The sequence below is a fragment of the Bos indicus x Bos taurus genome, chromosome 20 (genome assembly GCF_003369695.1).
Source record: "Bos indicus x Bos taurus breed Angus x Brahman F1 hybrid chromosome 20, Bos_hybrid_MaternalHap_v2.0, whole genome shotgun sequence".
In the NCBI taxonomy this organism is placed as follows: domain Eukaryota; kingdom Metazoa; phylum Chordata; class Mammalia; order Artiodactyla; family Bovidae; genus Bos; species Bos indicus x Bos taurus.
This window is the reverse complement of record NC_040095.1, coordinates 69,741,448-69,755,484: the sequence shown is the minus strand read 5'-3', so window position 1 is coordinate 69,755,484 and position 14,037 is coordinate 69,741,448. Positions and strand designations below refer to the sequence as shown.

The following is a 14,037-nucleotide window of genomic DNA, read 5'->3' as shown; positions in this document are numbered from 1 at the left end:
GCCACTGAAAGGAAAATAAATCTCTCCTCCCCAGATTTTCGCCTTGTGTTAAACATGAGTTATATGAAAAGGAGAGTTAAGAAGTCGTTCAATAAATCTGAATAATCTACGCCAATTTGGATAATTCAAATAAACAATAAACAATTATTTCACTCAATAATTTATGGTGGGGGCATCATTTATACCCCATATTATCCACATTATCCACTCACAATACTCTAGTTACTGAGGAGGCTCAGTAAGCCCAGAAATAAATGTCCAATGGACCCTAATGCATGGGGTATCAGATCACTTTATTTTGCCAAGTTTTTTAAATGTACACTAACAAGCCATTTGCATATTCAGAACACAAAATCCAGATTTTCTTACAATGCAGGTGTATATAAATAATGTAAAACCATGCGTATCTCCCTACTGTGTACTGCTCCTGCCTCTGCCTTCTTGCAGGAGCAGAAGGGAGGGATTATTTTACATATTTTCATTAAAAAGCCTGAGGTCAGATCACCTGGGGGGAGGGGCTGCATCCCCAGGGCTCCCTACCCAAAGCCTTTTCCAGGACAAATGAGCCCCAAACACCACACTGTTGTAGACTAGTTTGTTTTTATTTACAATTTAAGATATAAATTAGTAAAGAATTCTTGTTAAACAACCAACAAAGATTGTATAACCAGCAATGTTCAAATAAAAACCAGGCAGAATTTATTTACAAAAGGTTTAGATTCCATTGCAATACAACTTGCATAAATTACTAGAAGCTTTATATCATTATAAAAATAAATATCAAATTTGTTTCCACTTCTTAAGTACTCAAGTTCTATAATCACGTTTTATTTCTACTGTGTACATCTTTTACAAATAAATTTTACAGTAAATCCTATCACACCTATAGAATATATACCGTGGCAATGAAGTGATCAAGTTAAGATATCCTGAGAAAAAAGATTGTTTTCAAAAGTCACACATATATTGGGGAAGCTATACTATGCCAACAAATTCACGTATGTCCAACAAAAGTCTGTTCCGATAGAGTCTGTGGGTTGGCAGTGCCCTGTGGATCCTTCCTTTTTACAGTGGCACAAGACGCGGTCGGGATTTAGAGGTCATTATATATATATATATATATCTGTATATTTATGAACTTGGGAGGAGAGAATGGCCTGCTGACTTTTTTTTTTCCAAAGCAATTGTGACACCTACCTGTGGACCAAGGAAAAAACCAAGTCATCCCCCAAATCCTTCAGCCCCACCAGTATCAATCACCACATTCTAAAAAGGGCTCATCTCAGAAGGTTTTGCTTCTTGCCCACCTTCAAGATCTGTGATGAGTAATTTTGCCTACTTGTAAAGTAGTTTTCTTTTTGAGACACTACTGTCAGCCAGGCAAACTGCTGGTACTATCTACTCCATCTGGACACGGGGACAGGCCTGATAAAAGACTAGTATTTCTGTGTCTCTCCAGCCTGACTGCAAATGTCATCTAAAAAGGGGTCTGATACTCCCAGTTTTGGGAACACTAGCTCATGAAAGCAAGTGCCTTTTAAGTGTAGTTTTTTAAGGTTCCAAACTGCATACAAATACCCAGATTTTAAGAATCTGTTTTTCCAAAGAGAAAACAGCAGCAGTGGTGCAATAAATACATTCCCAGTTGAAGGAGTGATTTTTTTTTTTTAAAGCAGAATTTGAGCAAAAAAAAAGAAGAGCTCTCAAAAAGAGCATAATCCTCTCCCACTTAAAGAAAAGAAAAAAAAAAAAGAGAGAGAGAAGTAAGGCTCTGTCCTCAGACCCCATGGCAAGAAGCAAGAAATACACATTAAGCGAATTTGCTGGGCAATTGGTGGAAGGTTCCGCAAGGGGTGTGGGGAAGGGGGACCCCAGGGAGCCCACTTACTTGCATTGCTGTCTCGGCCCTTCTATAGGTAGGGCTGGACGCCCCCACCAACCACGGTGCAGCCCTCGCTGGCATCTGTCAGGGGAGGGGGCAGTTAGTCAGGACCCGACCCCAGAGCCATCTGCCTCGCGACAGCTTCGCGGCCACCAGCCCCGCGCCGCCCAACCACGCCGTGCCCTTCCCCCTGAACCCCCAAGCGGTCTGGGGGACCCGGCTGCCCCCCCTCACCCGCCCCCTGAGGCACTCGCCCGTCACATTTCCGCGTTTTCTGCCCCCTTGACCTCCTTTTATAGGTCTGATCGTCTCAAGCCTCCATTAGGAGCAACAGAGGCGAGGCAAAGAAAGGGAGGGAGAAAACGGACTCTCGTTTTCTGTTCTGAAGATTTAAAAACCGGAGACCCCTGGGAGGAAGCAGAAGGCTTTATCTCCTTGCAGCCGAAGGCAGAAGAAGAGATTGAGCTGAGACCAAGAACCGACAGAAAGCGCCGAGGCTGACGCTCAGGACGCCGGAGGGAAGCTACATTTGGCGTCGATTTGTATTTGCCAAACCGAAAACAGTCAGGATACCAACAACAGGAATAATAACAAATCAAATAAAAAGTAATAAAGGGGTCAGTCCTGTCTCAGTCTCCAGGCAGGATCGCCGGGCCCCCCACCCTGTTTCTGACTTCACCAGCTCCGCCCCGCCTCCTTCATTTCTAACTTAGGAGTGCAAAGCCATCCGTTCCCGTTCCCGGTTCAGGGACAGGGCTTCCCCGGCCAGACCTACCGGTGCCCGGTTCCCTTTCCCGGCTCCTAGGGGTGCTCGCCCGCCGGGACCCACAGCCCCCCTCCGCCCCCGGGGCCCCGCGGGCCGCCTACCTTTCTTCAGCTCGTAGCCGCCGCCCGGGGGCCGGTAGTGGGGCTCCGGGAGCGGGTGCGCGCCCGCCTTGCCCGCGTCGCTGGCGGCCTTTGGCGCGGCGTGCAGCGCCTCTCCGGGGGCCGCGGCCGCCGAGTTGTACCGCAGCAGCCCCTGGCCCTGCAGCGCCGCGTTCAAGTTCCCGTAGTTTGTGTAGCTGCCGTAGAAGGGCGATGTGTAGTAGAGGTGGCGGCCGAGGAGCGGCGACGCGGGGTAGGGCGAGCCGCCCGGCGGCGCCCCGCTCGAGGCGGGCGCGGCGGCCGCGGGCAGCCCGGGCGGCGCGCAGCCCGGGCCCAGGCTCGGCTGCTTGAGGTCCGACGTGGCGATCTCGGCCAGAGACCACAGCTTGGGCTTGCTGGCGGCCGGCGGCGCGCCTGGCGACGTCCGGCTGCCCAGGGGCGTCTTGCCGCCCCCGCCCCCGCGGGGCGCGGCCTCGGGAGGGGGGCTCAGCAGCGGCGGCGCCTCCACGCCGGTGAGCGGCGACGAGGTCACGGGCTTGGGCGGCGCCAGGTCCCGCTCGCCGTCCTCGTCGTCGTCGTCGTCGTCGTCCTCCAGGTCATCGTACTTCTCCTTGCACTCCGAGCCCGACTCGCACAGGGGGTCCCCGGCGCGGCAGGGCAGCTTCTCTCCGTCTGACTCGGCGGAGCAGGAGTGGTCGGTGAGCGAGTCCACGTGCAGGCTGATCCCTGCAGAGGCGCGGGGTGGGGGGCACGGTCTGTGGCACCCCGGGCCCCGCTGCCCACCGCTCCCCGCCCCCGCCATCCCTCACCCCGACCCCACCCGAGCAGCGTGCTCCAGGCAGCCTGACCTCCCTGCTCGCGCGCTGCGAGCGGCGCTCTCACGGGGCCCCAGAGGCGCCAGGCGGCGGAGCCTGGAGTGCCGGGCAGGCGGGCGGCCTCCTCTCCGGCCTCAGCTCGGCGCCCCGCCTGGGAAGAAGGAGGCTCCGCGCCCCTGCGCCGCCTCGGCCGCGCTCACCTTCGTCCTCAGCCGATGTCTCGGTGCCCTCGTGCGCCTTGTCCGCACTCTCCTCCTTGCCCCTCGCTGCGTCGCCCTCGTCCTCGTCCTCGTCCTCACTTTTGTTTCTGGGGGCCCACGTCATCTTGTTCTCCTTCTTGAGGCGCCGGCGCGCGTTGGCGAACCAGGTGGAGACCTGTGTGAGGGTCATCTTGGTGATGATGGCCAGCATGATCTTCTCGCCTTTGGTGGGGTAGGGGTTCTTGCGGTGCTCGTTGAGCCAAGCCTTGAGCGTGGCCGTGGCGTCCCGCGTGGCGTTCTTGCGGTAGGCCGGGTCGTTGAGCTGGTACGGGTAGGCCGCGCTGCCGTAAGGGTGGTAGCTGATGGCGCCCGTCATCCCGGTCGTGTGTGCATCGTAGGGCGCGCCCTGCAAGCGACAAGAGCCCGGTGAGCGGTCGTCCGAGGGCCCGACAGGCGTCAGAGCCCCGGCGACCCCTCCGCCCGCCCGCGGCCGCCTTTCCCACGGTGCCTCCCCGAGCTGGGGCTGCGCCTTCCCGCAGCAACAGATCCGGAGGACGCAGCGGGTCGTTTAACGCCAGCTGTGGATCTCGGAAAGCGCTGCAGTTTTATTCCCAAATTTTCCAACGATTTCATTTTCCTAAAAATGACACATCTGGCCCCAAATGCCCCTGAGCCGCCGGTACGGGCGTGCACAAACAGGCCCGCACACACGGGCCCGCAGGTAGCTTCTTGATATCTAAATTTCTCCTGGTGTAAAGAGTCGCCTCCTCCTCCTAGTCGCCTTCCCCTCCCTTAAATGGTTAAAAAAACACCCCAGAGCCCCCGCTCCGCTATTCACCACTCTAAAGCTCGGCAAATCCAATTTGCAACTCGAAGCCAGTCACCGTTTCGAATTCTTCAAATACGCGGCAATTAGCATTTTAATTCAACCCTTAACGTTTAAATTCGAGACTTCTACAGCCAGCGCCGAGGCCCCGGCTACCCCGTCTCTGCTCTGGAATTCCGCCGAGGGCGGGAGGTGGCCACCAGCACCCCCCCTCCCCCGCACTCCCCCGTCGGGGCCCCCAGCGTCTAAGACACGCTTTGCCAGCCCCCGGGCCTTGCGGGGCAGCGGAGCAGGAGGAGCGCGGGCCGGCCCGGGGCCCCGCGACGCAGAGGCTGCTCTCGGCGCGCGGGGACCGAGGCGGCACTTAGCGGGCCGCACGCCGGCCGACATGTTTTTCTAAAGCACGGGCCTGTGGGGCAGATGAAGGCGAAGATCTGGGCGGCCCGGCCGGGCCCCAGAGCCGCGGCCGAGGCTCCGCTGATTTCCCCAGCCCGGTGACCCCAAGCCCCGCGAGAAAGTGCCCAGCGCCTGGCGATCGCCCCGGAGGCCCAGGGGCGCCGACCCTTGCTGCCCGCGCCGGAAGAAGCGAGCCTCGGCCCGCTCAAGACTCCTCGCCCAGCTTCGGCGCCTGAAAGAGGGCCACCCAGGCCAGATCCCGTCCCGACCCCAGTGGGGTCGCACTTCTCGGGCTCGCGGGGAGATGACCTCGGCAGCCGAGGGGAAGGGCGCGCGGAGCCCCGCGCTACGGCCGTCGCCGGCCGACCGCCCTGCCTCTCGTCCCCGCCGACCGCGCCACGGCCCCAACTCCGCGACTTCGGAGCCGCCTCCCACACCACGTTCCCCGCGACCCTCAGGTCGCCGATCACAGACCAGGGTCTCTGCGCCCGGCATCTCGCGACCCCGCCCGCCAGCCCGCGCTCGGTTACCATGTAGGACGGGAAGCCGGCGGCGGCGGCGGCGGCGTCGGCGGAGTACTGCAGCGGGCTGCCGAAGCCGGTGGCTGCTTGCGCGGTGAAGGCCGCGGAGCCGGGGTAGGGGCTGAACGCCGAGCCCGACGCCGACCGCGCCAGCTCCTCGCTGCGCGGCGCCGCCAGCGCCGACGCTCCGTACGCCGGACACGAATAGAGCGCCAGCGAGCCGGGCGCCTGGTACAGGTAGCCCTGCGGGTAGGACATGGTGGGCGCGGGGCGCGGGGGCCCGCGTCACGCCGAGCAGCGGGCAGGGCGCGCGGCGCCCTCCATCCACGCCCGGCCGGGGCGCGAGGCGGCGGCGGGCGCGGGGACCGCCAGCCCAGGCAGGCCGGCCCGCGCACTAGCCCGGGCGGCCCCGCGGGCCGGGGGAGCGGCGGGGCGGCGGCGGCGGCGTTGGCGGCGGCGGCAGCTCGGAGCCGGTGGGCGCAGCCGCGCGCCAGGCCGGCGGTCGGGGTTTGGGGGAGTCTGGAGTCGGGAGTGAGGAGTTGAGGAAGGAGCGCTCGAGTTTCCGAGGGACATTGGAACGCGGAGCTGTCCGTCACGGGCTCATCTGCATATTCGGGCGCCCGCCCCCTCCCCTGCTCCGCCGGCTCCGCCCGCTCCCGCCGCCTGGCCGCGGCCGGGGGAGGGGCTGGGACGCCGGGGGTGGGGCGGGCGGAGGGGCGGCGGGAGCGAGAGGCAGGACGCGCAGGCTTTTGTGGCTCAGTCGCCTCTCGCGCAGCCCCAGCCCCCGGCCCGCAGCCCGGCCGCACCGGGCAGTGCGCGCTTCCCCTTCCCACTCGCGCGGACTCCCGGCGCCCGCCCCCCCCCACCACCTTCCCGGCCGCCCCCCACGCCCCCGCCCGCCACTCTGCCCCCTCCCACTGCCCCGCCCCCAGATCGGCCCGCAGGGACCCGCGCAGAGGCCGCCCGCTGCCACTTGGGGTGGTGGTGGGGGGGGGGAGATGAGCGGCCCGGGCCCCCCTCACCGGCCGCGTACTGCGCGCCGGACTCTCGTGCCCGGATCGGAGCTACGGGTGATGCGCCGGGAATAGGGCGCCATGGCCCGAGTCCTCCTGCGGGCGGCGTGCGCGGCTCTCACGCCCACCTCCCCCGGTTCGTCCTTGCTTGCTGCACGGGGCGAGCCTCCGCGCGGGGCCTCGCAGCTGGCCGCCGGCCCCGCGCCGCCCCGGCGTGCCCCCGCGGGACCCAGATCCCGGGCGCTTTCGTCGCGAGCCGCCAGGAGGGCCCTGAGGTGAGCTCTCTGCCCCAAGGTCCGCAGTGGCCAGCGGGCCCTGGGTGTCAGGACTCGAATGCTCTCGGATGCGGTTTATCCCGCGCCTCCAGTGCTTCTCCAGGACGCCGCCGCCTCCCCCAAAGGGTTTTTTATTTTGTTTTAATAAGTTGACGCCTCTTTCGGATTTGTGTTGTAAAGCACTCGGGGGAAACGATCGTCACCGGACAGACCGCCTCTGGCAGGACTTGGAGCCTCGCTGTCACTCGGGAAGGGACGAGACAGTCACAGGCCGCGGGCGGCACACGCGGCTGCCCAGGTAGCGCAGGTAACAGGCGACTTGGGGGCCGCCTCTCGGGGCCCAGCGGCGAGGCGCTCGGCAGGAGGCTCTGGGACCCAGTCCCACAGACACCCTTCTCCACGGGCCTCCTCCGCCCTCCCCCACCGGGCCGTGGAGGAGGGCGTCTGGCGTTTGGTCTTGGAGGGGTGGGGGCAGATGGGGCCACCGGTGGGCTCTCAGCAAGTGGGCGCACGGGGAAGGGGGCGGCGGGTGTGCGAGGCCCAGGCGTGGTGGTCAACACAACAGGTGCCTCTTCTGCGCGGGGGGGTGGGGGGGTGGGTGGGGTGGGGAACGCGGTAGGCCAGAGCTCCAGGCCGCAGCCTCTCCTTCCCCCACCCACTACCCACCTCCCCCCACCCCCCACCCCATACCCACCTCCCCCCACCCCCCACCCCTTACCCACCTCCCCCACCCCCCCACCCCCACCCCTTACCCACCTCCCCCACCCCCCCACCCCTTACCCACCTCCCCCACCCCCCCACCCCCCCACCCCTTACCCACCTCCCCCACCCCCCCACCCCTTACCCACCTCCCCCACACCCCCACCCACCTTCCCCGCCCACCTCTCTACCCCATCCCCTACTCCTCTACCCCCACCCCGCTACCCCACCGCCTACCAACCCCTCTGGCCCACTTCCCAGCCCGTTGGCTGGGCAGCTCGCGGAAGGACCAGAGTGATCGCGTTCGGGTCTCGGTCTCCAGGGTACCCCAGGCGCCATGCGGCCTCTTGCGAGGCGCGGCTGCAGCGCGAGGACCAGGAGGCTCCAGCCTCGGGCCTGACCGCCTGCGGAACCATCGAGGCTGTGTTTCCTTCCCCCAGATCCAAGGAGACCGGTTGTAAACTGCAGGATTGGACTTGAGCAGAGCCCACCCGCCTCCGCCTGCAGGCGGTGGCCCCCCGGTATGTGAAGTCCAGGCACCTGACCCCAGCCGCCTCCCCACTTGCCCCTAAACCGCTGCACCCTCGCCTGTCCCCTCAACACCGGCTCTCCTCTCTGAGCCCCCGCGCCGCCCACAAACCCCAGCCTGCACCCTCTACACTTTCCTAGACGCCTCACCCCCAAACACTCCCCAGCCCCTCACCACCTACCCAAACTGTCACCCCCACCCCACCCCACACACTCTGCGCCACCTCGAGGGCCCAGCAGGTGAGTTTCAGCAATGCTTTGACCCCAAGCAGGACGCCCTAATTCAGTTCAGGGCAGTTATTTTAAATCAATTATTGTCGCGTTAAAAAGGAAAGGGAAGCGGGGAGAATCAGAGGCCGCAGCAGCCCCGTGGAGCCTGCTTTTCCCAGGGTCCGCGGCATCCGTGGTCTTCCCGGGAGGGAATTCGGCCAGGAAGAGGCCGAAATGAGACAGACACACGACGGATGACCAACGTTCACAGCGCCAGACCAGGTTCTGGGCCTTCGGTTCCCTTCCAATTACATAGTTCAAGTGAAAAAAGAAAAAAAAATCAGGTCTAATTTTTATCTCCAAGGAGGACTGGCCTGAGTATTTCCATTTCTAAAGACCAGTTCCTGCTGTTGTCTCATTAGCATTTGGGGCCGCCCCCCTAGCCTTCTCCTCCCCTCCCCCCCGCCCTCTCCTCCCTCTCCCTCGATTCCCCCACTCCACACCCCCACCCCCCACCCCCAGGGCTTGATCTCTGCCAGGGGCAGAAAAGAAAACAGCGAATTATTACAAAAACATCTCCAGTTTGGAGCAGGGAGCATAAGCTCCGATACACTCGATTTTGACATCAATTAAGTGTGTAACCAGACATGTGCACGTGGCTTTGGAGGGTCTCGCGTCGCCCAGGGTGCTTCTCCAGAAAGGGCTGCCGGCTCTCGCGCTGCCCGCAGCTCAGCGCAGCTGATCCGGAAGACAGTCTCTGCTCAGTGTCTTTTTTTTCCCCCCAGCAATTATACTCCTCCACTGAAATCTAAATTTTCCATACTGCTGCCTGCTACTAATAAAAGCCGTCTACCTTGCACTATTAAACAGTCGAATCGTACTACATGCTGTTTTTATTGGTGGTGACTGTAGCAAATTAAAATGCCTACGCAGAGACATTAACATTTACTCTCTGCATTGTTACCGGGATATATAAACTCCGTTTCGCTTTAAAGCACTCTGATTTTTTTTTTTAATATATAAAATCACTTTCCCTTTTCTTAAAGTTGGCTCGGTCTTCTTTTCTAAAAACTCAATCGAAAGAACAGGCTGCAAATGCGGAGGCTCGACGCGATGGCTGGGCGCGCGGCCGCCTGCGAGGATGGCCTGGAATCCTGCAACTGCGTCTCGGGTCACCGCGGGGAGCTCCCGGACCCCGCGGCCGCCGCTTTCGGGGAGCAGGACCTGGATGCTCCGCTCACGGGCGAGGAGGCTGTTTAGGCCTGTGGAGCGCCGGAGTCTGAACGGACACTGGGCCTCTGTCACTTTCGGTTGCCCTCCTCACCGGGATGGAAGAGAAAGGGCCGGCGCGCGGGCCAACCGGGTGCGTGCCCTGAAAGCGATGGATCCGAGCAGTTCGGTTGCGGGATTTACGGTGGATTCCACCTCCCCGCCCCCAACACACACACTTTGCTCCAGGTGTGCATTCAAAAAAAAAAAAAAGAGGGATCGGTTAACACCATCACATTTCTGTTTCTTGTCCCCACAGTGGCCGGTGCTTTTGGAACGAGTTGGCGAGGACACTCGTGTTTCCGGGAACCGCGGTTTCCTGGAGGCCGAGCTCTGGGAAACGGCGGCCTGGGGCTCTAGATCCTCCTCGGAAAGCAGCGGTGGCGCAGACCGAGGCGCCCTCCACTCCTTGCCCGGGACTCCCGGGAGGCGGGAAGGCCCAGCGGCAATGCGGCCCGAAGTCGTGCGCACGGGCGGCGAGGGGGCGCTGTGGCCCGCGGATGCCGCCTCGTCCCCGCCGCGGTGGGCCTGGCGCCGTCCCCAGCCACTGAGGGCGCCCCGGCCCGGCCTCCCCCACGTCGATTGCATTCGGGGCAAACGGACAGCAACACTGGAGCGCTTGAATAAAGCCTAGCCGAGCCCGGCTTCTCTCTCTCTTCCCGCCTTTTGCCCTGTCTTGGGAGTTTTAAGAGTTGGGTGGGCAAAGAGGTACCATCTTGGAGCGTGTAGATATGCCGAGGGGAGGGGGTCAATTAAGATTTAAAAAGACACATTTTACGTGGTTCCTCTTCGTGAAGTTCTGTGTCAAGTGGAAGTGGTTTCCATGTATAGGGGACCTGTCCCCTCTGATGTCGCTCTTCCTGGGGGACTGTGGAGCGAGTGGCATCAGAAACTGGCAAGAAGAGCCGCGAGTCCGGGTCTGTGTTTTCTTTTTTGGGAAACAGGAACACTTCGCTGTAAACTGTACAGAGTTTAAGTCAAATGAACCGTGAATGCCTTCCAAGCGGGGTCGAGCCCGCTCGCGGGTCTCTGGACACTTTGGCCTTTCGAAGCTCTGACACGGTCTTCTGATGCGGCCACGTGTGTCTGCAAAACACCGCGGGAGGCGAAGCGCGGGGGGTCCCCGCCGCTCCAGTCAAGGAACCTGGAGCGCGGACGCGGCCCCTGGGTTTCCACCGGCCCGAAAGACTCGGGCCCCGCGGGCAGTGCCGCGGGAGGGGTCCCTGGACCGGGGCGCGCTCTTTTGTACGTTCTGGGCTCAGCCTGAGACCCGGTTCTAGCACCACGGCCCAGCCCCTGAGGTCGGAGGACTAGAACTGTGCTGGCCGCTAACGTGTCCCTCCTGGTTTCGTTCAGCGGCCGCACACGGCCCATCCTCTCCGCGAACGCCCCGCCTCCGACCCGCTTCCTGAAGTTTCTCCCGCGCCGCGGCCCAGGAATCAGCATCCTTCGCCTCTTCTCCGCATCCCGTGCTTCCATCGCTCCGGTTCTTCCCTTCCCCCCGCGAACCCCGACCCGCAGCCCCTTTGGGCGAGCCGTGCGCGCGTCCCCGGGCTCAGGTCCCCGCCGGTGTCCGCGTCCCCAGCTGGGAGCGCCGAGCGGGGGTGAGCGGAAGGGTGGCGGTGCGCGGGCGGCGGTGCGCGCGCCGCGGACGGGATGAAGGATCCCAGTGACCCGAGACCCTCTTCCGGAGCCGCCAAGACCCGAGCGCCTTCGTTCAGCGGTCGGCGATCGTTTGGAAGGACAGTGTGAGCGAGCGCTCTGCCCTCCGCGTTCACGGCCGCGCGGCCTGGCGCCCAGACCTGCACACACGTGCGCGCGCACAGTCGCGCTGCCCGGGGAGGTCAGCGCGCCGCGAGAGCGGCTCTAGGCAAGTGGAAACAGATGAAAGGTGTCCGGTTTTTTTTTTTTTTTCCTTTTCTTTTCTTTTCAATGTTTCTGCGAGACAGCCTTTGGAAGAACTTAGGTCATACATACCCATCCCTCCCCGCCCTCCCCCCGCCCCCCCGACGCCCAGACCGTCCTCAGCCTCTCCATTACTCGCTTTGCTTTCCCGGTTTTCCACTCCGGAGCGCAGCTCGGCACGTGCACGCGGGTGTGAGCGCGCCCAGAGGCTGCAGAGACCCGGAGCGTCGCTCGGATCCGGCCAGAGCGGGTAGGATCCTCGCTGGCAAGAAAACCAGCGGAGGAAAGGAACTGTGTTTCGCCCATTACTTTTATTAGACGAGAGAGGCTATAGAGGGCGTTTGTCCCGGGTCCCGTTTCATAGCCGCCTGCTGACTTCATCAAAAGGGCTCGTCCAGACCGCGATTCCGCCGCGCGTGGTCAGGCGCACACTGACGCAGCTGGGTGGGAGAGCCGCGGGTAAGGAAAGCCTTTTTTTGTTGTCGTTGTTGTTAATACTGGCGGAAATGCAGAAAGGAAGGTTTGATAAATTTGATTGCATTAAAAGTAAAAAACTTCAGTTGAACAGAAATTGCTGGCACTGACCTGGGGAGAAAGGTTTGCAGTGACCGTAAATGGCAAAGACTGCCCTACAGAACCAGGAACAGCGCCCAAGGTCAGCAGGTGAAGCCAGCCGCCGGAGAGATGGGCCAAGGAGGCCGGTGGAGTCTCCTCACAGAGGACAGAGGCCCACGTTCGTTCTTGACGGGGACACCTTACCGTGTGACAGATGCCACGGTGTGACCCCAAACAAGGCCCAGGGTGTGCGGAGACCGGGCGCGCTCTCCCTGCTGTGCTCGTTGAAACTGCTACAGAGGAATCCGGGAGACATTTGTCCATATCTGAAAAAGCAGGAGCTGCCCACCCCGCTGACCCCCAGATCCCTGCCTCATTGTCCGCCGCCGCTGAGAAAATGCCAGGCTGGGGGCACTGAGCCCTGGCACTGCCCTTGCAGCATTGTCTGCAAAGTGCAGGGCTGGAAGCGTCCTAAATGGCAGTCAGAGGAGGCCTGGCTGCAGAGCCCAGCCCAGGGCACGTCCCCTGGAACAGAGTGTTCCCCAGGGATGACGGGAACCACCCCAGACTCTGCTTGCACTCGCTGGAGCTAGTCCTGGGGGTATAAGGTTGAGCTGGGGAAAATAATAATACTTTCAGAAAAGGATACCGACAGCTTGCGGCTCCTGCCACAATTGACAAAAAGAAAAACAAACCAGCAATATACCTGCTGTTTACAGGTGGGGGTGGCAGCGTCGCTATGGGGCCTCTCCCCTAGGCTGCAGGCCCACTGTGTGCTTGAAGAGAGGCTGGGGGCCCACACTGGCGGGCATGCTTTGTTTCTGAAAAATCTATATGCTGCAAATGTCACCAGAGATTGTTAACTTGAAATGATGGTTACGTGGATTCTATCACTCTCTACATTCCTAGCATGTGAAATATTTAACACTTTGAAAATTAAAACAAGAATGTGTGTTACCCTTTAAAAGAAGTGTCATAGTGCAGAAGTATAGGGAGCTAATGGAGGAGTGCTTTCTTAAAAAAAACAGTTTCTCAAAAATGTACGTGTCTGTCTCTTTCTTCCTGGCTTCACCTCGCCCCACCCTCGCCCATCCCATCCTTCAGAACATAAAGATACAGTCTTAGATTTTCGGTGTTGACCTCTGAACGGATGGCCCCCGGTGTGTCTGTCACTGGGCGTCATCCAGAACGTGGCAGAGAGAGAGGCTTCCTGGGCAGAACGCTGCCCGAGGGACCTCAGGCTCCTCACCTGGGCCCATCAGGTGAGCGGCTCACCTGTGGCTATTGGCTCTTCTCGGGGGCTGGCCGCTCTCGTCTCTGGGGAGGGGCGCTTTTGCCCTGGAGAAGTCTGAATCTTTTCACCACTCACAGTAAAGGTGCCTTAGAAAATTCAAGTCAAGATTAGACAGAGGGGGGCTGCACCTGGAGAGGGGGTGGCTTCCTGGGGAGCCCTGTGTGTCCAAAGGCTTCCCTGGGCCCACGAGGTTGAAGGCCCTGGGGACTGACTGCCGCCCGAACCTGGCCAGCTCTCTGCCCAGGCTCCTGGCCTGCTGGCCCTCCTGCCTGTGGCCACACATCCCTCCACATCAGTCCCTGCCACTTGCAAAGGTCCTGACCACAGGGCTCCGTCACCCCCTGCTGTGGGGCTCTGTGGAGCACTAGACACGTATTGACTGACTGACTGACTGAGTCGGTGAATGGCTTGCTCTTGGTCACTCACTTTTTCTTCTCAAAGGTACCCAGGATACTGAGGGACAGAAACAGAAAAACCACGGTTGCGTACGTTTCCTGCCGGCTTCCCTGCTAAGCATCTTCTGTGCACCTGAGTGTCTTGATCTCGAGTGATCCAGGCAAACCTGATCACACCTCGGGAGCCCTGGCTCTCCTGTATGAAGCGCGGTGCATTGCCACGTTGAATTTTAAGCCCCTATAGCTATGCACACTGAAAATAGCATTTCATTTTTAAAATAAATTCCTGAGTTAGCAGTCAGCCCCAAACCTTCCATTCCTTGAGAACAGCGAGCGTGCATTTTGTTGTTGTTTTTTGCATCCCGCATGACGTGTGCCATTCCCAGCACA

At 60.6% G+C, this 14,037-nt stretch overlaps 2 protein-coding genes and 1 long non-coding RNA gene across 4 annotated transcripts; 2 read left to right on the top strand and 1 right to left on the bottom strand.

The window, feature by feature from the left end:
- Positions 1-276: 276 nt before the first annotated feature.
- Positions 277-5,834, bottom strand: IRX2 (iroquois homeobox 2). Of its 2 annotated transcripts, XM_027520410.1 has the most exons (5): positions 5,514-5,834; positions 3,762-4,167; positions 2,750-3,472; positions 1,889-1,963; positions 584-1,197 (listed from the first exon to the last, which is right to left on the bottom strand). In XM_027520410.1, the coding sequence occupies exons 1-4, from the start codon at positions 5,760-5,762 to the stop codon at positions 1,911-1,913; spliced, it is 1,431 nt and encodes a 476-aa protein (XP_027376211.1). In that variant the 5' UTR covers positions 5,763-5,834; the 3' UTR covers positions 584-1,197; positions 1,889-1,910. The 2 variants fall into 2 exon arrangements, with proteins under 2 accessions (XP_027376210.1, XP_027376211.1); XM_027520409.1 differs by having other exon boundaries at positions 277-1,963.
- On the top strand, positions 5,761-10,154 carry LOC113879058 (basic salivary proline-rich protein 1-like). Its single transcript, XM_027520303.1, has 6 exons — positions 5,761-6,005; positions 6,300-6,792; positions 6,973-7,099; positions 7,932-8,012; positions 9,318-9,592; positions 9,758-10,154. The coding sequence occupies exons 1-6, from the start codon at positions 5,761-5,763 to the stop codon at positions 10,130-10,132; spliced, it is 1,596 nt and encodes a 531-aa protein (XP_027376104.1). The 3' UTR covers positions 10,133-10,154.
- Positions 10,155-11,500: 1,346 nt separating this feature from the next.
- Positions 11,501-12,997, top strand: LOC113879146. Its single transcript, XR_003507216.1, has 2 exons — positions 11,501-11,862; positions 11,964-12,997. It is a non-coding gene; the product is annotated as an uncharacterized LOC113879146 (long non-coding RNA).
- The last annotated feature ends 1,040 nt before the right edge of the window (positions 12,998-14,037 follow it).

What these genes read in the sequence shown, in the direction of transcription:
- LOC113879058 (XM_027520303.1), top strand. Translation starts at nt 5,761, where the DNA reads ATGGTGGGCGCGGGGCGCGGGGGCCCGCGTCACGCCGAGCAGCGGGCA. An exon ending in CTGCAGGCGGTGGCCCCCCG is followed by an intron (nt 8,013 to 9,317) that starts GTATGTGAAGTC and finishes TCGAAAGAACAG; the next exon opens with GCTGCAAATGCGGAGGCTCG. An exon ending in CCGGCGCGCGGGCCAACCGG is followed by an intron (nt 9,593 to 9,757) that starts GTGCGTGCCCTG and finishes TTGTCCCCACAG; the next exon opens with TGGCCGGTGCTTTTGGAACG.
- IRX2 (XM_027520409.1), bottom strand. Translation starts at nt 5,762, where the DNA reads ATGTCCTACCCGCAGGGCTACCTGTACCAGGCGCCCGGCTCGCTGGCG. An exon ending in GACATCGGCTGAGGACGAAG is followed by an intron (nt 3,473 to 3,761) that starts GTGAGCGCGGCC and finishes GCGCCTCTGCAG; the next exon opens with GGATCAGCCTGCACGTGGAC. An exon ending in CGGCTACGAGCTGAAGAAAG is followed by an intron (nt 1,964 to 2,749) that starts GTAGGCGGCCCG and finishes CTCCCCTGACAG; the next exon opens with ATGCCAGCGAGGGCTGCACC.